Consider the following 23,726-nt stretch of genomic DNA (forward strand, 5'->3'; position numbering starts at 1 on the left):
CAATAAACCTTAGGAAATGGACAGACAATAAGCAAGATGATGCGTATAGTAGATTTTATGAGTGTCATTTCTTTTGAATAGAAAAAACGTATTGTAATGATTGGAGCTCGCGTCTTTTGTATCACGACATCAATCTTCTTCTTCCCTAGGATCTTGACCCGACCCGTGTCCAGATTACAACCGGCAACCACTAGATCCGTCGTCGCCATGAGCACCACCACCAGCAAAAGTCAAGAGGAGCTCGATTCCATTTTCAAGCAGAAAAAGATTGTGCGTTCCACTGTCCGCAAATCCCTAAAAGGCATGGACCCTTCTCTCCGACTCCAACAAGGTTCGATCTTTTTTCTCTCTCTCTCTCTCGTCTCCTTTTTAATATTGGAAACATATATGTAGTAATCTCCGGTTATCTTGATTGGTTTTTTAGATGATGCCATTCAAAACACTGTTCTCGAAGCTCCTTGGTTCAAATCATGCCGGGGATTGTGTGCTTACATTAGCTGCAAGTCTCTCAATGAAGTTGACACTTCGAAAATCCTGTCGAAGATTCTGCAACAACCTGGTACTACTACTACTACTACCTCTCGTTCCTCCCTTTTTGTTAGGGCTATTTAGAACATCATTGTCGTGACATTAACAAGTACTTTGAGCTCTCATTTGTACCGGTCACATTTGAAAAAAAAAAAGGAAAACCCTTTACACTTCAGTGACCATTTGCGACTAGTGTTTGGTTTAATGGCATGTGCCTTACTACTAGGACAAATGAAATTGCATTTCTTTGTGTTATTGGTTACGACTCTCACTGCAAGTATCTTAGTCTCCTCAATACATTTTGATCGTATCCCTATCACAGGAAGATCAGTAAACGTTAAAAGTAACCTTAGGGATGCAATCTGTCAAGACTTGTTGTACTGTCATCTTTACCAACACATTGATTTCTCTCTGTATTAATCTAGGCACTTTTCTTTCTCAAAGTTTGGTTTTGTATGTGCTCTTAGTTTTTCTTTTTCCTCTGCATTTCTTCATCCTTATTTAGATCCAAATACAATGGCAGAGAAAAAGCTATATGTCCCTTGGGTAGAGGATAAGAACAGTAACATGCGTATGCTGCACATATCTCATATGGATGACCTCATTGCAAACTCTATGAACATTTTGGAACCAGCTCCTGTTGATGCTCAAGGGAATGAGCGCGAAGATGGTAATAATAACCCATATAAGCTTCACATTATAAGTATTATATCACCGGCTAGAAATGACACTTTGTTTTTTTTCTATGGATAGTGTTACAAGCAGAGGAACCGGTCGATCTATTCATCTTGCCAGGTATAGAGTTTCCATGTTTTTGTTCCCCTTAATCTCTGTATCTAATCAAATTTATTCCGAATCCTCGTGGTCAGGACTTGCGTTTGATAGATGTGGGCGACGTTTAGGCCGTGGGGGTGGGTAAGTTTGCATCGACTTCAAGTTGTCTTTTCATCATAGTGCTATAGATTCTTATATAAGACTTATCACATTTCCATTTCTCAAAGCTAATAACATGAAAATGTTAAGACTCTGAAGAGATACGTCTGAGTTTTCAGTTCTTCTCTTACCTTTTCTCAAACACAAAATCTTTTCATCAGTTAGGAATGCTTTTGTTTGTTTTTCATGATCTAACATAACTTATTTTATATGGATAATGAATCTGGGAAAAAAAGCTACTACGACACTTTCTTGAAGAGATACCAGGACCGTGCAAAGGAGAAGGGCTGGAGCAATCCACTCAAGGGTATATAAATCAAATTGATATCACAGAATGTTTTTCAATAGAGAGATAAGCTAATAAATCACCAGTGGTTGTTGTTCTTTTCCTATTGCAGTTGCGTTGTCATATTCTCCTCAGATTCTCGAGGACGGTAGTATTCCTGTAACACCTAATGATGTTCTGATCGATGCCCTTGTGACACCTTCTGGTGTGGTTCCCATTAGTCCTCGTGCTATCGAGAGGTATGCCACGTAATGCTTTTCCCTTTCCCCGAGATCTTTTATTTGTGTTTTGACTATAGTGTGTGATTTTCTCTGTTTCTAGTATGTGAGTTCAGGAGCTTGTGTTTGGAGATGAGGCTCAGATCACTCTGTTTGTTGGCGCTTGAAGGTTGCATTTTGGATTAAGCCAATTTAGCATCTGCATCTGGCACTGCCAGTTGATGGTTTTTTTACTAAACTCGTTTCGAATGTTCTTGAATGATGAGATATGAAAGACGTTTAAACCAAGATTGTTTAATGTCACCCGTTCATTTCATATAAGAATAAGCTTTTATAATTCACAAAGCGATCTCATATCTTCATCGAACAACAAAAACAAACACGCCTATATAGAAGCACACTAGAAGCTATAGCCAATGCTAGATGGATTTAACATGTCAGAGTCAAAACTAACTAAGAAAAGATGAGGCTAGTTCTTGTTTGTCACATGGATCAGGTCCTCTTTCTGAGCTCTGTGTCATGGATACTGATATGTACTCAAATCTTTATTCAACGTAAAACAAAAATACTGAAAATACCAAAGTTTTCTTGTCAATTTAATGCATTATAAAAACAATACATATATAAGAGTGTTTTTGTTTTCCTCTTCCTTACTATATAATGGCAAAACAAACGTAGGAAGGAGAACTAAGAGGAGCAAGAAAGCATGCAGACGCCTGGCCTATAAGCCCAAGCTGGAGGCAACCGAGCATACTTCTCCATCCCTGGCTGATCCTCATAAGGATTTTTCATGAGACGGATCAAGTTGTTGACCTCTGAAAAGTCCCCTTGTTCAGCTGCATCTATTGCGCTTTGGCAGAGATAGTTCCTTAGAATGTACTTTGGGTTCACTGAATCCATCCTTGCTTTTCTTTCTTCATCTGATGTGTCACTACCACTCACCTGCAATTTCAAATCCAAACACATAAACAAAGAGTTGCATCAGCTAGAAAGATTTAGATATACACAATTTAATACCTCCTGTATATACGCTTGGACCCATTTGATCCAAGCTTCTTTTCTCTCCTTTCCAATGTCCAAGAGAGCAGCTTTCAAGGGCTTCAACAACTCATTTTCAGGCGTGTTGGGGTCTGCTTTGACATTTGAAAGAAGCCGGAAGAAGTTTGTGTAATCGACTTTATCAACAGCCATATTGTTCAGAAGTTTACTGATGATCTCCTTGTTATACTTGGAAAGACCAAGCTTCTTTGACATTATGGCTTGATACTCATCCATGAATTTCTCACCGTACCTGAAAATCACGAGTTCATTAACCACTTAACAGAATCAAGAACAGCGCTCTAGTGAAAACGAAATTACCTTTCCATGGCGTAATTTGCTTCCTTTTGATTTATCAGCTCAGCAACAGCAAGAGACTTAGCAAACTGAGCAATATTCCACAAGCCGATGTCAGGCTGATTTGCAAAACAGTATCTTCTCCCAGGGAGGTCTGTGGTGTTTGGGGTGAAACTCGGATCAAAAGCATCCAAGAACCCAAACGGACCATAGTCTATGGTTTGACCCAAAATGCTCATATTGTCAGTGTTGAGCACACCATGTGTGAAACCTACACCTTGCCATCTTGCAACTAAGGTCGCTGTACGCTCCGCAATCTCAACAACCCATGCTAATATAATTTTTAAAAGCATCAGTGGTTTGAAATGGTGTCTCATGCAGCAATTTTGATGAATACTTCGTTAGGAGATTTTTACCTGCATACTTGTTTGAGGTTAGATCCACAACGGAATCATCTTCTTTGCCGGTTATGAAAGATAAGCTGTCGTCGCTTCTGTTCATGCTCTCTATATGAGGGAAGTGATGTTTGATGGCGTAGTCTGCAAGCTTCCGAACAATCTCAAGATCCTCTTCGCCTCTAGAAGCATGTATTTGGTATGAGCCGAAGCGGAGAAACGACTGAGACACCCTGCAAACGATTGCGCCAGGCTCTTCCTTTGGATTGCCACTACAAACGCACAAAAAAGGAGAAGTCAAACCACCTAGGAACATAACAAGAAGCTAGACAGGGTATGGAAGGTTTTAGACATACTCATAGAACATGTCGCGAGTGACATCTTGACCTGTAGTGAGAAGACAAAGGGCACGAGTGGTAGGGATACCAAGAAAATGCATAGCCTCGCTGCAAAGGAACTCCCTGATGCTACTACGCAGCACTGCGAGCCCGTCGGCAAAACGGCTATAAGGAGTCTTGCCCGCACCTTTAAGCTGAAGCTCCCATCTTTCACCTTTGGAGTTCAAAACTTCTCCGAGGGTAATGGCACGACCATCGCCTAGCTGTCCTGCCCACATGCCAAACTGGTGTCCTCCATAGCACTGTGCATAAGGCATTCTGTAGACAAAATAATACCAATAAACTTCGATTAGAAACTTTAAGGTTGAACCTAGAATCAGGTTAGGGCAGGGATTACGTACGATCCTGGTAAAGGTTTAGCACCAGAGAGTAGGAGAGGGAAGTCTGGCCTTTCAAATCTGAAAGTTCAACAGAATATTAAAACCGTGAAATGATCTAATGTGACACGTGGAGAATCAAACTCACTCTTTAGGATCTAGCTCCAAGAGCTCAGCAACAGAGTCAGACCATGCTACAAGCTGAGGATCGTCTACTGGTACTGATGGGGAAACTTTTGAATAGCAAGCATGCAACACCTGCCAGTTTTACAATAAACAATCAAAATCCAGAAGACCAAGTTAGTTAACTTAACAAGATGTAACAATGATCAGTTCAGTAGTCTTCAAATGAGCTTTATAAGCACAAGAAAAAAATCTACAAAAATATAATCTTTAGAACTCAACCAACAGATAAAAATATCAACTTGATGATTCCAGATCAAACCACATGATAAAAAGATTCCTCATCAACAGATAAAACCACATAACCACATCAAAACACAACCTCACGCAATAATTACAAATAAACAATTAAAATCCAATATCACATACTAAGAGAGTTATTATTCAATTTTCGTGTAAACAAGTATGCTCTAACAACACAAATGCAAAGAAAATTCTATAAAAGTTAAATCTTCAGCATTCAACAACAAACTAGATAAAAACACGAACTTGATGATTACAGATTAAACCACATAACAAAAGATTCATCCTTTGATTTACCTCACGCGAGGTAACATCGCTTCTGGGATCACCAGGCAACTCTTTAACAAAGGAGTGGTCCCAGTTAAAATCTTCGAGCTTCCGTTTGATCTTAGCACCGCCTTCATCAACAGAAGCTCCCAGATTTTGATTCTGCAGATCCTTCGCTAAGGAATCGGTTTCCGAAGCGGTTACCGGCGTCTGAGACGAAGACGAAGCTGGAGGAGATTCCATCCGATGGAAGGAAGAAGAAGAAGAAGAGGATCGGGAAGGGATTAATCGAAACTCTCGGCGGAGAGAGGGACGACCAAAGGGGAGCTTCGGAGAGGAAGTGAGGAGATGAAGCGGTCGGAGGTTGAAGAAAGACGACGGACTACTACACACACGCAACAACATTTCTTCTTCCTGTTTACATTTTTTATTACAGGTTTCGTTGAATTTAATTTTTGGGACCGAACCGCCTTTCTTGCTTTGTCTGGTTCCGACCGGCTTCACAATGTCGGTTCACTTGCTTTTGTTTGTCGTTTGTTTTGCTGTGTTATGTAACCAAAATAATCCATGTTGCCTGTTGGTATGATGAAAGCGTACCAACGTAAACCGGGGTTCAGACAGAACCAAAAGAGATACGAAGTGAAAGTGGAACGATGTCGTTTGCGTAACTCAAACCAACCTATCAACTGGGGAAAAATTAGGGCAAAATATTTGTAGTTTCACGTCCGCGGCTCGTAGATTTCTCGGAAAATCGTTCACGATTTGTATACTGATTCTGAGTTTCGCGGCGTAGTTTCAGCTTCCGGGAGATCTATCGTTTGACGAAATTGAATTCGGCGTGAGGAAGCTTCTTACAGGAACCGCCCTTTGTTCCGATCTTCTGATTTTACAGATGTGTCGTTTGCTTTTGCTCAAATTTTTATGATTTTTCGGGAGTAGATCCAAAAGAACAGTCACGAAAAAAGGTATTTTCTCTTTGAATTTGCATTTTTTTTCCTACGAAATTCGAGTTCATCTTGAGAGAGAGCTAGTTAGCGTAGGCAATTGGGGTTTACTAAAGTTTAATCCTTTTCAAAAGATTTAACTTGAAAGTCGTTTTCTTTAATGATTAGGATTTGCTAGAAACAACTTTTTTTTTTTTTTGATTTTTGGGAGGTGCCGAGGAACGGTTTATTGACCTCGAGTTTTAGTACTGTGAGATTGTTTTTTCTACGAGTTACTGCGTTTTTGCGAGGTTAACTTTTTCTCAGCTTTGAACTGAAAAGAGAAAATTTTCTAAGAGTGAGTGTTTTCGCTTCTTCCTCCGTTAAAAGTTTCCTTTTTTCTTGGTTTTGCAGCTAGACAGGTCTTTGGTGCAACTAAACAGGCCTCGTACCACGTTTTGATTTCTTAGCTTCCCCTGTGAAGCACCATCTGGAAAAGTCACAAATGGATTACCGACCTTCTGATAGTAGTGGTGAGTAGATGTTCAGTGTAGCAGCGTCTTAAGCCTCTCTTTCTGCTGTTAACAATGGGATGTTCTTTTTACTGTAATTTTTCCATGCTTTGTTCAGTTAGAATAATTCATCCTTGATCTTCAAAACTGGTTTTTACTATGTTTTTTTTTTTTTTTGTATATTTGTTTTCCTGTGGGAACTCAGGCACGGATGATGACCTACCTCCATCACATCAAAGTAGATATCAAAGAAGCGGGAGACCTGCCGGTAATGGCAGACCTTCAGTTCTCAATTCTGCGCCGTTATCAAGGATGCACAATGACATGGAAACTCAAATTCATCTCATTGAGCAAGAAGCGTATAGCTCTATCCTCCGTGCTTTTAAAGCCCAATCTGATGCTATTACCTGGGTACTTGTTTTTACTTGTCTTCTTCATTACTAACTCCATGCTTTAACCATCTAAGATTTTAAAAAATTATTCAGGAGAAAGAAAGTTTGATCACTGAACTCAGAAAAGAACTTCGGGTGTCTGATGAGGAGCACAGAGAGCTGTTATCTAGAGTTAATGCTGATGAAATGATCAGAAGAATAAGGTCTGTTTTTTTTTTTTAATATGTGATGAATTGCTGAAATAAGTCTCCAAAAGCAACTTTCTAGCTAATGAAGTCAATTTGAATCATGCCAGGGAATGGAGAAAGGGGAACAGCCTTCAGCCCGGTGGTCCTCAGATGGTTCATGATTCAGCTCCGAGTCCAGCTGTTTCAGGATCACGCAAGAAGCAAAAGACATCACAACCATTCGCCTCGTTAGCACCTGCTCTGCACCCATCGATGCAACCATCTTCGTCTGCGCTAAGAAGGGGAGGTCCTCCACCAGGTCCAAAGACCAAGAAGCCAAAGACAGTAAGTCATTTTTTGTTACTATGATGACTACTGATCTCAATTTTTTTTAATTATTGGTACTTGATGAAGTCGATGCAGTTCCCAGCTACAAGCATTGCTGGAAGGCCCCAGTCTGGGGCATTAGGACATGAACCAGGTGAAACAGGATCACTTGACCCGTTGATTGGAAAGAAGGTATGGACAAAGTGGCCTGAGGACAATAATTTCTATGAAGCTGTTATAACTGACTACAACGCCGTTGAGGTATCTTATCTTTCGCAACGGTATCTTATCTTTCGTTCATATATATTTATAGTGTGTTTTATAGTCCCAAATCTCCATTTTCTGATATTATATATTTTTTCCTTTGTTCAACATTGATAAGGGGCGGCATGCTCTAGTGTATGACATGAACACTGGGAATGAAACTTGGGAATGGGTAAATCTTAAAGAGGTAATAACAATTTCAGTTTTTCTAGTTGGCTTTTGCATCATAAAACTGGGAGTTACCATGGAATGTTGTCTTATTCTATTTGTTTATGATCTTGATGGTTCTTGGATTCTTATTGTTCTTTCTATATAATATCATAGATATCTCCGGGAGATATCAGATGGGAAGGTGAGGATGCTGGGGTATCTCGTAAAGGAGGACATCCTGGGCAAGGCCGTGGAAGTGCAAAGGCCATGCCTCGTGGTGGTCCTACAGGCAACACCGTTGGTAGAGGTAGGGGAAGCATGAAGACACAGCAACACAAAGCACAGAATGGCATAGGGAATAAAGCTTTAGGGGATATCGAATTACTCCACACGGATACACTAATAAAAGAGGTATAATCCAAGTTCTAAACAATGGGAATGAATGTTGACAATTGTTATCAATCTGATAAATATTTGTCACAGGTAGAAAAAGTTTTTGGATCAGTTAACCCCAATCCAGCAGAGGTAGAGAAGGCAAAGAGAGTGCTAAGAGTAAGAAACCATATTCATTCATGTGTTATTGTGGTCACAGTATCATGGAAAGCAAAGCTGACTATATAGTCTTAACTTGGAAAAATGGTAGGATCATGAGCAAGCTCTTGTGGATGCAATTGCAAGGCTTGAAGAAATGTCAGACGGGGAAAGTGGTAATATTTGATAAGGGGCCCGTTCTAAGTCTCCTCAGGTTTCACATCTTTCTTACTGCTCTAAAATTCATGCTGTCTGTTGGGAACTGAAGTAATAACGTGGCTGCAAAATTTTTTGTCTTGAAGGCAGATGTTGGAGTCAGGACACTGGACTTGCTAAAAGGTGTAGATGGTGATGGCAATGTGAATCGATTGAGGGGGATTTAGAAACTTGTATGGATAAGGAAACTGTATTTTGTTTAGGGAGAGGATTTATAAATGATCTTTGTGTTACCACATTACTGGATTTGGAAATTAGGGTCTTAAGCATTGTAAAATTCATTAGACTTTCATATAAATGTAGAATGTTTCAGAGATGGTATATGAAAACAACTCTTCCATCAAAGAAAGGAAGTTTTTTTTGTTTTTTTTTTGGAAACAAAAGAAAGGAAGCTTTGTATCTGCAATTACACCTCTTTCAGCATATGGGCCAATAACTTTTTTATAAGCCCATTATCTTACTTATGGGCCTTTCACCATTATTTTTTATTTCATTTTCCGACAAGAACCAAAGTTTTTATCTAAAAATCAGTTCCAGCATTTTTTTAACCAGACGGTAAAGATATTTGTCGACGAAAACAAAGAAGATATTGTTAACGTTAAGAAAATGGCGAAACGGTAAAAGAAGATTGAAATGCAATTTGACGAGGTCAAAGAAGCCATTCAAGTTTTTTGAAAACGGTTATTATAATAATAACTAGATTTTGACCCGCACGCCCGTGCGGGTCTATTTTTTTTAAAAAAAATATGATGATATTTGCTTCTTATGTCACTATTTAGGGTTGAGTAAAAAACTTGAATTCGAAGATTCAAACCGATCTTAATCCGAATAAGTAGTACTAAATCCGAACCAGAATTGATTAAATATCTGAATTATTCAAAATTTTGGTATTTGAATAATTGAAACCTAATCCGATCCGAACCGAATTATTTTGGGTATCCAAAATAGATTTATATACTTATATATATGATACTTTTAAGTTCGCATAAATGCTTGAAAATATATACAAATAATTAAACGTAAATATCTTAAATAGTTAAAAAAATACTCAAAACTCTAAAAATACTTAAATAATTTTTAATTCTCTATCCAAATATTTAAACCAAACCTATTTAAATTGGTTATCCAAATCAGAACCAAATCTTCAAAGATCTGAACTGAACACGAAATCCCAAAAAGACCCGAAAACGAATCCGAACGTCCACCCCTAATCACTATTATATATATCCTATATGTGTTATCATAGGTTACAAAATATGTGTTATCATATAACTAATCGTATTTTATACGTACCATCAAATAAGTTTTCTTATAATTAATAATATTTTATACGTACAATCATATAAATAATCACATATTATATTTTAAAACTTAATGTGAAATATAAAACCATAATTTAAGTTGGTGTTTGAAATTGGATTTTGTATTGTATTTTTATTATATATATTTAAAAAAATTATAATAGTTATTGGAAAATATGTTAGTAAAAATCAAATTTTGAATATATGTATATTTTTGAATGAATTTTTGATATAAATTAATTTTAAATTATTATTTTGATTTGAATATATATATCAAGTAACATAGATCCATTACTTTTTAATATAATGTAATGGACTTTCAATTTTTTTTAATAGCATAAGCCCATTATTGTTTTTTCCAATTTATTGCTATCCATGTTTCCAAACAGTACTATTTTTTAACTACTATTCATATTGCCAAACAATCCCAATGTGATATAGATACTTTTAATCGGAATCTCTGAATTTTTTTTTTGAAATTTCAAGTAATCTTACAAAAATACCCCCACGACCGAGGTTCAAACATGTGGTTCTACTGTAATTAAATGACAAAAAGAGCCTCTTTAAGACACGAACTTCCAAAGTTTCCTTTCTAATTTTTATTTTAAAAAAAAATTGCATTTAAGCGGTGCTAAATAAAATGAAAAAACAAAACAAAACACATTTATTCATAGTCTCTCTCACTCACTTTGCGTACTTAGCAGCTAAGTAGCTTAGAAAGTTGCGCTTCTTCTCTTTCTTCCTCTCTGCTCCTCCTCCATTGTTAGGGTTTCTTCTGGATCTCTATCTCTGTATGTTTCTTTCAATGTCTCATCCCTGCTCTTTCTTACTCTCGTCTCTAATGTGGTGTTTTTGTTTCAAATAGGAACATTTATTACCGCTTTATCCTGGAGGTTTAAGGGTTAGGAGCAATGTCGGCTTCGAGAGGTGGTGGTCCTGACCAAGGACCGTCCCAGCCTCAGCAGCGACGGATCATGCGGACTCAGACCGTTGGTAACCTCGGTGAATCATTCGATAGTGAAGTCGTTCCCTCATCCCTTGTTGAGATTGCCCCTATTCTCCGTGTTGCTAATGAGGTTGAATCTAGCAACCCTAGAGTTGCTTATCTCTGTAAGCACTTGCCCTTCATGTTATTTTGGCTTGTGGTTTGTGGATTTATATCTTGCTCTCTCTTCTTAGGTCGGTTCTATGCGTTCGAGAAAGCTCACAGGCTGGATCCCACCTCCAGTGGAAGAGGTGTTCGGCAGTTTAAAACTGCACTCTTACAGCGTCTTGAAAGAGTGAGACTTTACTTCAAAATAGCCCTGCTTAGCTTGTGCTTGTGTCAGATTTAGGAAGATCTCTTTGTTTTAAACTCAATGTGCTCTTACCTTTTTCTTTAATTTTTTTGGGCAGGAGCATGATCCTACACTGATGGGGAGGGTTAAGAAAAGTGATGCCCGTGAGATGCAGAGCTTTTATCAACATTACTATAAGAAGTATATTCAAGCTTTGCAAAATGCTGCTGATAAGGCCGACCGGTTTGTCTAAGCTTACTTCAAAATGTCAATTAGTGTTCTCTCACTGTTTTGAGAGCATCAAATTCATTAACTGATGGGTTTACTTGGTGTTAATTCTCAGTGCTCAGCTGACGAAGGCATACCAAACTGCTAATGTTTTGTTTGAGGTGTTGAAGGCTGTTAATCTCACACAGTCTATTGAGGTTGACCGAGAGGTAATGTTTTCTCTTTGATACATTTATCTTTTTTTCCCATCTCCTGTGCAACGCTACAATGATGTTTGTTGTTGTTTCCAGATTTTGGAAGCTCAAGATAAGGTTGCAGAAAAGACACAGTTGTATGTCCACTATAACATCCTACCTCTCGATCCTGACAGTGCAAATCAAGCGATTATGAGATATCCTGAGGTTAGTCGTCTTGTTGTTTTACATTTGTAACATGTTATCGGTGGGTAATGTTAATCCTTATTGCAGATCCAAGCTGCTGTTCTTGGCCTTCGCAACACTAGAGGTCTTCCTTGGCCTGAAGGTCACAAGAAAAAGAAAGATGAAGACATGCTTGATTGGCTTCAAGAAATGTTTGGCTTTCAGGTAATTTTGCTAGTTCTCAACCAGCTTTAGTCGAGATTAATTTATAAATTTGTGAATGGTTTGTCATATAGAAAATGCGGCTAAACTTCAGAGAAATTTGTTACTTGCTAGCATGCGTATTTCATCTGTATTTTATGGTTATGCAGAAAGACAATGTGGCTAATCAAAGGGAGCACCTGATCTTGTTACTTGCTAATGTGCATATAAGACAATTTCCTAAGCCTGATCAGCAGCCAAAGGTTTGTGTCTTAATTTTACAATTGTTATAATATTTTGTAAATGTACTTGCAAATTATCCTTCTCGTAATGACAACCCATTGTTCGTCCCACAGTTAGATGATCAAGCGCTGACAGATGTGATGAAGAAGCTCTTCAAGAACTACAAGAAATGGTGCAAATACCTTGGTCGAAAGAGTAGTCTTTGGTAAGTCAATCTTAGACATCTATACTTGATTCTCTATGGTTAGGTAGGAGTAGCTAAAAAATTGAAAATGAAAAGAAAAGTGCAAATGGTATGGTACTGGTGGAAGGAAATTATATATTCAGAAGCAACAAAAGGTTTCTGTATATTCAGAAGTGGGCAGGGAATCAAGTTTCTTGTTTGTGGCTAAATGTTTATGCAAAATCTGGTGTTGAGAATCTTTGAAAAAAACATGTTTCATTGTATTATCTGCATGTAGGTTGCCAACTATACAGCAGGAAATGCAACAGCGCAAGCTATTGTATATGGCCCTATATCTTCTAATCTGGGGTGAAGCAGCGAACTTGAGATTCATGCCAGAGTGTCTCTGCTACATTTATCATCATGTATGTTTCTATGCTTCCTATCTTCTTGTACTTGTCCGTGAGTGGTTATATTATCCTTTATTATTATTCTTTTATTCTTGGAAGTTTTATCTTCTTTTTTTGCCGTCACTGATGTATTTCTGATAATAAAGTGGCAACACAATACACTGATGGGTAGGATGCTTGCTAATTTTAATACATCGTGCTATACCATGGTTTTGCAGATGGCATTTGAACTCTATGGTATGCTGGCTGGGAATGTTAGTCCCATGACTGGGGAAAATGTGAAGCCAGCTTATGGTGGCGAGGAAGATGCATTCTTGAGGAAAGTTGTCACTCCTATTTATGAAGTGATTGCCATGGTATGGCTTAAATTTTTCATTTGCTCTCAGATTTTTCTTGCTTGTCAACATTTTCACTTTTACTCAAACCATTCACAGGAGGCTCAAAGGAGCAAGAAAGGGAAGTCCAAGCACTCACAGTGGAGGAACTATGATGATTTGAATGAATACTTTTGGTGATTTATCTATCTATCTGATTTCACGCAATTGTAGCAGTCCTCATTAGTGGGTTTTAGTGATAAGTTACATATGGTTTTCTACATTGCAGGTCAGTTGATTGTTTCCGATTAGGTTGGCCAATGCGAGCTGATGCTGATTTCTTTTATCCGCCTGTTGAGGAGACCAATATAGAAAAAGATGGGGTAAAAAATAACTACACATCTTCTCTGTTCTTCTATACCTTTTTCCCCCCTGGAGTTTGCTACACAGTTTTAGTTTCCAATTAGTGTAACTTTTGATGCTGAAGTTGGTCTATCAGATAATGACTACCACATATTAAACCTCTTGTTCGATTCTGGGAACTCTAATTTCTTGTGTTTGTTACTATATATCTCAGGATAACAGCAAGCCTGCTGTTGCTAGGGATAGATGGGTGGGGAAAGTTAATTTTGTTGAGATTCGTTCCTTCTGGCATGTCTTCAGAAGTTTCGATCGAATGTGGAGCTTCTATATTCTGTGCCTTCAGGTATTATTACTCTCCCTTAATTGTCACTGCCCCCTCTTTATGCATATTCTCACAATGATAAAATTCGGAAGGCGATGATTATTATGGCTTGGGATGGCGGAGAACCAAGTTCGGTCTTTGACGCTGGTGTATTCAAGAAAGTTCTGAGTGTGTTTATCACAGCTGCAATAATGAAGCTTGGACAAGGTTGGTCTATGTCAGTGTTCAATACTTTCATAAGTCTTTCTTTAAGTGAATAAACCTAATCTACTGAAACCATTTGTGCAGCTACCCTTGATGTGATCCTTAATTTCAAAGCTCATCGAAGCATGTCGCTGCATGTTAAGCTAAGATACATCCTGAAGGTGATATCTGCTGCAGCATGGGTTATTATTCTGCCTGTTACTTACGCTTACAGCTGGAAAGACCCTCCAGCGTTTGCCAGAACTATCAAGAGCTGGTTTGGGAGTGCCATGCACTCGCCTTCACTGTTTATAATAGCTGTGGTTTTCTATCTGGCGCCTAATATGCTTGCAGCCGTACTGTTTATGTTCCCTATGCTACGTCGGTTTCTTGAGAGGGCCAACTTCAGAATTGTTATGCTAATGATGTGGTGGTCTCAGGTATTTCCTCTTTTCACTCAGATTGTGTGCTTTTGTATAAGTAATGAAATATAATTTTGTATTATAGCTGATGTAACCGTACATAACTGTATTTTATTTCACCTTGCAGCCTAGACTCTATGTTGGCAGAGGAATGCATGAGGGTGCATTTGCCCTCTTGAAGTAAGGACTATGTTTGTGACCCATTTTAGTTGCTAAATCAAGCCTTAGTCCTCAGTTTACTTATGTCTCTCTCTATCTTTTCCTTTCGTAGATATACCATGTTCTGGGTGTCGCTTATTGCAACGAAACTGGCGTTCAGTTACTACATTGAGGTACATGTTTCTCATATCTAGTTCAACCATTAACTGCATAATCTGAGACAATTATTGGAGTCTGATAAACTGGAATCGCTCATAGATCAAGCCTTTAGTTGCTCCAACACAAGCCATTATGAGGGCGCGTGTGACTAACTTTCAGTGGCATGAGTTCTTTCCTCGTGGTAATGCACTTTTCACATACACTACATGGCTACTAGTATAAATATATATTACTTATTCTCACATTTCGTTTTTTATTTGTGCAGCCAAAAACAATATCGGTGTCGTCATTGCCCTCTGGGCCCCTATTATTCTGGTAAACCTGGTCATGTCAAGCATGTTTCCACCATACTCTGAGCTGTTGCTAATTTTGATCCTGGGTCTGTTGTGCTGTAGGTGTACTTTATGGATAGCCAGATTTGGTATGCTATATATTCCACAATATTTGGAGGTATATACGGTGCATTCCGCCGCCTTGGAGAGGTATTTGAACTTGAGGTTTCCCTTTTCATTGTCATTGATGATCCATTTATCCTTACCTTGTTTAATTGTTACAGATTCGGACACTGGGAATGCTTAGATCACGGTTTGAATCACTGCCTGGAGCTTTCAATGACCGCTTAATCCCTGATGGAAACCAGCAAAGGAAGAAGGGATTAAGGGCAACCTTATCTCATAACTTTACAGAGGATAAGGTTAGTTGAACTTAAACTGAGTGAACTGCTAACATGAACGTTTATTCTCATTAATTGTGTGTACTGAATGTTCACTTTAGGTACCTGTTAACAAAGAGAAAGAGGCTGCAAGATTTGCACAGTTGTGGAACACAATAATCAGTAGTTTTAGAGAGGAAGATCTTATAAGTGATAGGTAAATTTGTATGCCACATATACCTCTCTTAAAGAAACTATGTGGAACTCAACATTTTTGGACTTTTCTTAGGGAGATGGATCTGTTGCTTGTTCCATATTGGGCGGACCGTGATTTGGATCTCATACAGTGGCCTCCGTTCTTATTGGCTAGCAAGGTTTGTTCTTCATAAACACATTGGGGTTTACCTTTAGGATTCTCTGATTTATTTATTTGTTGGCTGTAGATTCCAATAGCATTGGATATGGCAAAAGACAGTAATGGGAAGGATAGAGAGCTCATGAAGAGGATTGAGAGTGACTCTTATATGAAATGTGCCGTCCGTGAGTGCTATGCTTCATTCAAGAATATCATAAATTTTTTGGTTCAGGGAAACCGTGAAAAAGAGTAAGTTGTGCATTTGATTTTGATAATTGCAACAACCGTACTGTCTTATCGCCAACATGTATCTGTGTGTTTCAGGGTGATAGAGATTATCTTTTCCGAGGTTGACAAACATATAGACACAGGTGCTTTGATTCAAGAGTACAGGATGAGTGCTCTTCCTAGCCTCTATGACCACTTTGTCAAGCTGATCAAATATTTGGTAATTTTCTTCCTGTGGTACTGTTTTTCTTAGTTTGTACTTTATATTCACTTATCTTACATTTGATTCAACACCCTTGTTTTCTTATCCCATGCAGCTAGACAATAATGTGGAGGATAGAGATCATGTTGTAATTCTCTTCCAAGACATGCTGGAAGTTGTAACAAGAGACATTATGATGGAGGATTACAATATATCGAGGTTGGCAAATTTCTTGTGCAATTATATTTGCTATATGAACATCAAAATCTTATATCAAGTTGCCTCTGTAGCTTGGTAGATTCGAGTCAGGGTGGCGCTTGGCATGGGGGAATGGTCCCTCTCGAACAACAATACCAGCTGTTTGCATCTTCAGGTGCCATTAGATTTCCAATTGAACCAGTAACAGAAGCTTGGAAAGAAAAGGTTATACCAGATTGGGTTACATATAAGTTATATTCCTTTAGTCTTCTTATTATTTGTGCTCAAAACTATAATGTATGTATGTACAGATCAAACGGCTGCATCTCTTGCTGACTACTAAAGAGTCTGCTATGGATGTCCCTTCTAATTTGGAAGCAAGAAGGCGTATCTCTTTCTTCTCAAATTCCTTGTTCATGGACATGCCTGCAGCACCCAAAGTTCGCAACATGCTATCATTTTCGTAAGCCTTTTCTGGTCCTTTTATATATCATTTTTATGTTTGAATCCACCATCTTGGGAGAAAGCGGACAGTTTACTCAAAATTGTCGCAAAAAAAACTGAAATCAAAAACTTTGTACCATGATGTATATATATTGCTGTTGTTTCATAACTGAACTGTTGGATTGGTTTGTTATTTATATTTCTTTGCTTTTATTGAGGTCTTTTGTTACCGAACTGGCTGAGTTTTTTCTCCGGGTTATTCTTATTGTAGTGTTTTGACTCCATATTATACTGAAGAGGTCCTCTTTTCCATGCATGACCTGGACACACCAAATGAAGATGGTGTCTCGATCCTCTTTTACCTACAAAAGATATTTCCAGGTAAATTTTGTTGATATTCTGTTAAAGTTATAGCTTTATTAGATGAATGGAACAAGTTTCCCTGAATCACGTCTTGGACCTGACCTTTGATATCTCTAGATGAATGGAACAATTTTCTTGAGCGGGTGAAGTGCTACAGTGAAGAGGAAATTAAAGAGTCTGTTGACTTAGAGGAGGAACTTCGTTTATGGGCTTCTTATAGGGGGCAGACTTTGACTAGAACTGGTATACTATTCTCTAGTGAAAATATTAGATAGATACATTACATTTTTGTTAAATCTTTTGATATTTTTGCAGTTAGAGGAATGATGTACTATCGAAAAGCATTGGAGCTCCAGGCATTCCTTGACATGGCTATGCACGAAGGTGTTCTTTCCTTAATCTTTATATTATTCGACAAAGTGGCATAAGTAGATTCTCACAACTGCTTGTTGAAATTTGCTTCTCCAGATTTGATGGAAGGCTACAAGGCTGTAGAACTAAACTCAGAGGACACTTCAAGAGGGGAAAGATCATTGTGGGCACAGTGCCAAGCTGTTGCTGACATGAAGTTTACATATGTTGTTTCATGTCAACAGTATGGTATTCATAAACGATCCGGTGATCAGCGTGCACAGGATATATTGAGGCTTATGACAAGGTAAGCAGAATTATCCTATTTTGTTGTCTTTTTTTCTTTTAAAAAAAAACTTGTTTGAAACTTATGGGTTTCCCTTACAATTGGCAGATACCCTTCACTCCGTGTTGCATATATTGATGAGGTCGAAGAAACAGTGAAAGACACGTCAAAGAAAGGGAACCAGAAAGTGTATTATTCTGTGTTGGTAAAGGTGCCTAAGTCAACTGATCATTCCAGCCTAGCTCAAAATCTGGACCAGGTAATGCAATGCAGTCCCAACATTTGTGTATTAAAAACATCTCTTCCTTTTACTTAGATATGCTATCTGATGTTGTCTTGATTCTTTCATGGATGTGTGTATTAAAAACATCTTTGCCTTATAGGTTATCTATAGGATTAAGCTCCCTGGACCTGCCATTCTTGGAGAGGGAAAGCCAGAAAACCAAAACCATGCTATTATTTTCTCTCGTGGAGAAGGTTTACAGACAATCGATATGAATCAGGTATGCATGCACTTTTTCTTTTATTCTCAGCCTTATACTTATCTCAACGCTTCAAGTTGATACTAAGTTCCCTATGATGCCAGGATAATTACATGGAAGAAGCATTAAAGATGAGGAATTTGCTTCAAGAATTTCTTACAAAGCATGATGGTGTGAGGCATCCATCCATTCTTGGTCTCAGGGAACATATATTTACTGGATCGTGAGTACTTTTTGCATTTCCATTTATTTAATTAAAAAAAATTTACGTTAGCTCTGAAATTTAGCTATTGTTAACAACATTTGGTGTTAACACTTTGCAGCGTTTCCTCCCTTGCTTGGTTCATGTCAAATCAAGAGACTAGTTTTGTCACCATTGGTCAGAGATTACTCGCAAATCCTTTGAGGTAAATGTACTTACTGATGTCTACTGTAGTGATTATTACACGTGATTTTAATCAAAAACGTTGGTATTTTATAGGGTCCGTTTCCATTATGGTCACCCAGATGTGTTTGATAGACTGTTTCATCTAACAAGAGGTGGTGTTAGCAAAGCATCCAAAGTAATCAACCTCAGTGAAGATATATTTGCAGGTCATATTCTAATTCTTGCAGATGACGAACTATCTCTTTCTTCCACTGGCTGCTTTCGTGTTGTCCTTTGCTGATGAAGTGCTAGTGTTTTGGTATTTGAGCAGGGTTCAACTCTACGCTACGTGAAGGAAACGTTACTCATCATGAATACATACAAGTTGGCAAAGGAAGAGATGTCGGACTAAATCAGATCTCCATGTTTGAGGCCAAGATTGCTAACGGAAACGGAGAGCAAACATTAAGTCGAGACATTTATAGGCTTGGACACCGTTTCGACTTTTTCCGAATGATGTCGTGTTACTTCACTACCGTTGGCTTTTACTTCAGCACCCTGGTACTGTTTTTAACTTCTGTTTTTGGTTATCACACAACTAGTTCGGTTTCTGATTCATTTTTCCTATTATTTTCACAGATTACCGTTCTCACCGTCTACATCTTCCTTTATGGACGTCTCTACCTTGTTCTGAGTGGGCTCGAACAAGGACTAAGCACACAGAAAGGCATCCGAGACAATACGCCTTTGCAGATAGCTCTCGCTTCACTGTCCTTTGTTCAGATTGGTTTCCTCATGGCTTTACCCATGCTTATGGAGATTGGACTAGAGAGGGGTTTCAGGACTGCCTTGAGTGAGTTTGTGCTGATGCAGCTTCAGTTAGCGCCAGTGTTCTTCACATTCTCTCTTGGCACTAAGACTCACTACTACGGAAGAACCTTACTTCACGGAGGTGCCAAGTACAGGTCCACAGGCAGAGGGTTCGTCGTCTTCCACGCCAAGTTCGCTGATAACTACAGACTCTATTCCAGAAGCCATTTTGTAAAAGGGCTTGAGATGATGCTGCTACTCGTTGTGTACCAAATCTTCGGAAGCGCTTACAGAGGCGTGCTTGCGTATCTTCTGATCACCATATCTATGTGGTTCATGGTCGGGACTTGGCTCTTTGCTCCGTTCCTGTTCAATCCGTCTGGTTTTGAGTGGCAGAAGATTGTTGATGATTGGACTGATTGGAACAAGTGGATAAACAACATCGGTGGGATTGGTGTACCGGCGGAGAAGAGTTGGGAGTCTTGGTGGGAGGAAGAGCAAGAGCATCTTAGACATTCGGGAAAGCGTGGCATAGTTGTTGAGATTCTGTTGTCTCTGCGGTTCTTTATCTATCAGTACGGTCTTGTTTATCATCTCACAATCACTGAGAGGACTAAAAACTTTCTGGTATGTAACGTTCTTTAAAGCTCTCTCAATGTTGGTTTGTTTGGTTCAGTCACTTATTATCTTCTTGATTCAGGTTTATGGAGTGTCGTGGCTGGTGATTTTCTTGATATTGTTTGTGATGAAGGTTTGTTTACTTGATACAATACTTCTTTTGTTTTAATTCACTAGTCTTATGTTGCTTGGTTTGTTTCTCAGACTATATCGGTTGGAAGGAGGAAGTTCAGTGCGAGTTTCCAGCTGATGTTCCGGTTAATAAAGGGGCTAATATTCATGACATTTATCGCAATCATTGTGATATTAATCACACTTGCTCACATGACGATTCAAGATATTATTGTGTGCATCCTTGCGTTTATGCCTACAGGCTGGGGAATGCTCTTGGTAAGTAAAACAAAAGGAGAAAAGGAAAAAGAAAACATTCTTGTTTGGAGTCTTATGATGATGAAATGAAATGAAATGTTGTGTGTTGTGTTTGTGTTGTGTTTGCAGATAGCGCAAGCATGTAAGCCAGTGGTGCATAGAGCAGGGTTCTGGGGATCAGTGAGGACACTAGCTCGTGGATATGAGATAGTGATGGGGCTGCTGCTGTTCACGCCGGTGGCGTTCTTGGCTTGGTTTCCTTTTGTGTCCGAGTTTCAGACGCGTATGCTCTTCAATCAAGCGTTTAGTAGAGGTCTTCAGATCTCTCGTATCCTTGGAGGGCATAGGAAGGATCGTTCTTCTCGAAACAAGGAGTGAAGCATTTGTTCTCCACTTCACTGTAATGCAGGGATGTCTAGTTTATCTTTAGTTGTTGTTGTTGTTGTCGGTACAAGTAGAGAATCGTACCGTAAAAGCAATGTAGTATGTTTTAACTTTTAACCAAGGAAAAATCTACTCTTCAACGACTCATTAGTTTGTCTACCAAGACCATTTTGTTTTTTTTTTTTTTTTTTTTTTCACAACAAAAGGCTAGAGAGAAACTAAGTAAATTCCTGATCTAAGAGCCATTTCGGGAGAATCGAATCAACATAAACCATAGCTGCAGGTTGATTTCTAACACCTCGTGCTAGTTTGTCCGTCATTGTGTTCTGTGTCCTCGGAATATGGTGAATAGTAAAGGGATGAAAAAATTTCTTACATCGCAGAAACTCTTCCATATGTGTAGTGAATGTCGGTCATTCTGTTGGTGTAGACATCATCTTCACCAGTTGAGAGCAGTCAGTTGCAAACACCACTTCTGAGATTCGTAGGGTCTTCATACACTCCATCGCCCATATCAACGCTTCACATTCGACATGTAAAAGTGATAGACTTTTGCGAATAGACATGGCATCCATCATATTATCAGATGATCCACGTGCTTTATAAACCCATCCTTGTGTTTGATCAATGTTCTAAAATAGTTTGATAGTCAGTCTCTTTTCCCTAAGGATAGATACTACGTCGTTTCACGCCCTTTGTTTATTTGTTTTTTATTGTAAGCCCAACTCTCTCAGAAATGGGCCCAAATAAAGCCCATTAGCCTTATAACTGTATGCGGTTTTCTATTTAAATTATTAAAATAGCTCCACGTAGACAGCGAGGTGGCACTTTATTAGTAGCTCCGCGCATCTGTACGAGGATGATATTTGTCTGATTCGTTCCAGCCTGTAAACGGTAATGTGTGTCCGTACAGATTATAAAGCTCGGCCTATACGAAATTAAAATAAGCGAAATGACGGATTTGCCCATCCAATCCATATCCAAGGCTTCCAAGCTGTAAAAGGAGGGTTAAAATCGTAACTTTAACCTTATTAGACGACACCTCTCGTCATCGTCACTCGTCACTCCTTGCTTCCACAAGTGAAGTTTTTCATTTTTTGAAAATGATGACGATGAGATACAAAGGAAGCGTTTTTATCACATTCATCTTCCTCTCCGTCTTCCTTCTTCAGTGTCCACTTGCTCACTCTTCTTCTACAAAATGTAAGTCGGTCTCAAGAATCTTTCAAATCTTTTCTCGATCCTTGCTTCTCAATGACTCATCTATTTCTTTTTTTTTAGTGTTCTGGTTAGCAGAAACAGAAGATATGAATGCCATGAAAAAGGTAAGCCATTCTATACCTTATGATATCATTTTTCTTGTAGTCTACAAGTTGTGGTAAACATAAATGATAAACGTCTTTTTGTGTAGGGAATGAATATAAGCTTTCTTATTTTTCACCCAAAAAAGAATGAACTTTTGTTTTTTGGCTAGCTTTGCATTTCATATATTCATTTGTATTCAACTTAGCGATATGTTATTCGTTTTGTATTTTCTTTTCTATTTTGATGAATATATATATATATATATATATATATATATAATCATTAAGTTAAAATTTGTGACAACAGGAGCATGAGATTGATGTTGGATCAGCCAGTGAAGCTGAAGGAAGAAAAGTTCCGACTGGAGCCGACCCTCTCCATCATCACAACATTCCCTTTGCTTCTCCATAGATTAGTTGCTTTTACATCTTTTGTTTCCCATAATTCATATTAGTCTGTAACACGTTTTACAATCCAGTTTTTGGCTTTGTTTTTCCGAATGTTAATTAAGTTTCCTGTTATAAAATGATTATTTGTTAGTCTGTAACATCCAATGACGAACGTAGCAAACGTTTTTGTCATCTTCTCAGAAATATTGTCGCCAAAATATTTGTGGATGTTATCTTTCCAAAAAAATATATATATTTGTGGATGTTTAGATAATATTTTTCAATTGATAAAAACACTTATAAGAATGATAACTCTTTATGAGATTAATAAATCACTTTAATTTAAACAAACCATATTTTGTAATTTTAATTTTGATATTTACAAACATTAATTAGTCTCTTATCTTCTTATTTATGAAGTAAATACAAGAGTCAAGAAGATAAGGAATTTGTGGTAGGAAATGATAAAATACTTTATCTAAAATCCTGGTCAATTTATTTTTCTTAGAATTGCTTACCTTGTATGTTGGTCAAAAATAATCCTGATTATAGAGTTTATAGATTTAAATCTCCAAAAAATTAAAACATTATCTTGTGTATTTAAGTATGATATATAGCAAGATCTAATTATATTGTAGATCTTAATTGAATGTACAGTTGAAAATTTTCAATATTATACCTTTTTTGAAAAACTGTTAAGAGTAGTTTATTAGAAACCGCTGAAGTAGTTTATTTTAGTGCGTTAAAAGTAATCGTTGAATTAGTTTATTTTGGCATGAGACCATAAAATAAACTGAAACATTATTTTATACTTCAATATGATATTTATAAAGATGACTGAATTAATTTGTAAATTTTAACTGAATGCACTGTTAAAAAGATTTTGAAAAACCGTTAAAATCCGTAAAAGTAGTTTTATTAGAAACTATTGAAGTAATTTATCTTGTCGCGCTATAAATAAAGATGATTGAATTAAATTATGGATTTTAATTGAATGCACAGTTAAAAAGAATTTGAAAAACCGTTAGAAACCGTTAAAAACCGTTGAAGTAGTTTATCTTGTCGCTCAATAAGTGACCGTTGATTTAGTTTATTTTGGAGCGAAAACATAAATAAACCTTCTTCTTTTGCTTAAAGCAAATACATAAGATTTTAATTGAATGCACAGTTAAAAAGATTTTGAAAAACCGTTAAAATCCGTTGAAGTAGTTTATCTTGCCGCGCTATAAGTGAC

The 23,726-nt window shown here is 37.8% G+C and overlaps 5 protein-coding genes across 10 annotated transcripts; 4 read left to right on the plus strand and 1 right to left on the minus strand.

Moving 5' to 3' along the window:
- Window positions 1–23: 23 nt before the first annotated feature.
- LOC103846608 (5-formyltetrahydrofolate cyclo-ligase, mitochondrial) lies at window positions 24–2,409 on the plus strand. 3 transcript variants are annotated; one of them, XR_004452877.1, is made up of 9 exons: window positions 97–331; window positions 425–559; window positions 1,034–1,198; window positions 1,282–1,323; window positions 1,398–1,443; window positions 1,698–1,768; window positions 1,860–1,986; window positions 2,069–2,239; window positions 2,373–2,409. XR_004452877.1 is itself a non-coding variant. In XM_009123558.3 (8 exons), exons 1-8 carry the CDS (start codon window positions 97–99, stop codon window positions 2,073–2,075), a joined length of 828 nt encoding a protein of 275 aa, XP_009121806.1. In that variant the 5' UTR covers window positions 24–96; the 3' UTR covers window positions 2,076–2,306. The 3 variants fall into 3 exon arrangements, 2 of the variants coding, with proteins under 2 accessions (XP_009121806.1, XP_009121807.1); XM_009123558.3 differs by lacking the exon at window positions 2,373–2,409 and having other exon boundaries at window positions 24–331; window positions 2,069–2,306; XM_009123559.3 differs by lacking the exon at window positions 2,373–2,409 and having other exon boundaries at window positions 29–331; window positions 1,052–1,198; window positions 2,069–2,306.
- Window positions 2,410–2,492: 83 nt separating this feature from the next.
- On the minus strand, window positions 2,493–5,763 carry LOC103846609 (protein adenylyltransferase SelO). The gene is made up of 8 exons (XM_009123561.3): window positions 5,134–5,763; window positions 4,559–4,668; window positions 4,435–4,491; window positions 4,052–4,351; window positions 3,717–3,967; window positions 3,325–3,631; window positions 2,983–3,256; window positions 2,493–2,907 (listed from the first exon to the last, which is right to left on the minus strand). The coding sequence occupies exons 1-8, from the start codon at window positions 5,506–5,508 to the stop codon at window positions 2,653–2,655; spliced, it is 1,929 nt and encodes a 642-aa protein (XP_009121809.2). The 5' UTR covers window positions 5,509–5,763; the 3' UTR covers window positions 2,493–2,652.
- A 37-nt stretch (window positions 5,764–5,800) lies between these two features.
- LOC103846610 (protein EMSY-LIKE 3) lies at window positions 5,801–8,950 on the plus strand. 4 transcript variants are annotated; one of them, XM_009123564.3, is made up of 11 exons: window positions 5,801–6,068; window positions 6,441–6,559; window positions 6,744–6,949; window positions 7,024–7,133; window positions 7,226–7,442; window positions 7,521–7,685; window positions 7,807–7,875; window positions 8,013–8,249; window positions 8,322–8,390; window positions 8,482–8,583; window positions 8,672–8,950. In XM_009123564.3, the coding sequence occupies exons 2-10, from the start codon at window positions 6,532–6,534 to the stop codon at window positions 8,554–8,556; spliced, it is 1,176 nt and encodes a 391-aa protein (XP_009121812.1). In that variant the 5' UTR covers window positions 5,801–6,068; window positions 6,441–6,531; the 3' UTR covers window positions 8,557–8,583; window positions 8,672–8,950. The 4 variants fall into 4 exon arrangements, with proteins under 4 accessions (XP_009121812.1, XP_009121810.1, XP_009121811.1 ...); XM_009123562.3 differs by having other exon boundaries at window positions 5,802–6,068; window positions 7,512–7,685; XM_009123563.3 differs by having other exon boundaries at window positions 5,802–6,068; window positions 7,512–7,685; window positions 8,676–8,950.
- Window positions 8,951–10,797: 1,847 nt separating this feature from the next.
- On the plus strand, window positions 10,798–20,792 carry LOC103846611 (callose synthase 3). Its single transcript, XM_033281564.1, has 42 exons — window positions 10,798–10,996; window positions 11,066–11,166; window positions 11,282–11,406; window positions 11,507–11,600; window positions 11,682–11,792; window positions 11,859–11,975; window positions 12,122–12,214; window positions 12,308–12,399; window positions 12,656–12,782; window positions 12,986–13,123; window positions 13,202–13,278; window positions 13,371–13,464; window positions 13,659–13,787; window positions 13,859–13,973; window positions 14,055–14,389; window positions 14,499–14,551; window positions 14,643–14,703; window positions 14,789–14,870; window positions 14,955–15,004; window positions 15,085–15,171; window positions 15,246–15,383; window positions 15,464–15,558; window positions 15,631–15,715; window positions 15,785–15,945; window positions 16,021–16,144; window positions 16,242–16,345; window positions 16,417–16,549; window positions 16,636–16,787; window positions 17,040–17,149; window positions 17,249–17,374; window positions 17,447–17,515; window positions 17,600–17,789; window positions 17,877–18,027; window positions 18,152–18,271; window positions 18,355–18,473; window positions 18,574–18,657; window positions 18,732–18,844; window positions 18,949–19,178; window positions 19,257–20,054; window positions 20,128–20,178; window positions 20,250–20,435; window positions 20,544–20,792. The coding sequence occupies exons 1-42, from the start codon at window positions 10,798–10,800 to the stop codon at window positions 20,790–20,792; spliced, it is 5,868 nt and encodes a 1,955-aa protein (XP_033137455.1).
- Window positions 20,792–23,515, plus strand: LOC103846612 (CLAVATA3/ESR (CLE)-related protein 40). The gene is made up of 3 exons (XM_009123569.3): window positions 20,792–22,001; window positions 22,080–22,123; window positions 22,410–23,515. Exons 1-3 carry the CDS (start codon window positions 21,902–21,904, stop codon window positions 22,512–22,514), a joined length of 249 nt encoding a protein of 82 aa, XP_009121817.1. The 5' UTR covers window positions 20,792–21,901; the 3' UTR covers window positions 22,515–23,515.
- The last annotated feature ends 211 nt before the right edge of the window (window positions 23,516–23,726 follow it).

The sequence above is a fragment of the Brassica rapa genome, chromosome A10, assembly GCF_000309985.2.
Source record: "Brassica rapa cultivar Chiifu-401-42 chromosome A10, CAAS_Brap_v3.01, whole genome shotgun sequence".
Taxonomy (NCBI): Eukaryota; Viridiplantae; Streptophyta; class Magnoliopsida; order Brassicales; family Brassicaceae; genus Brassica; species Brassica rapa.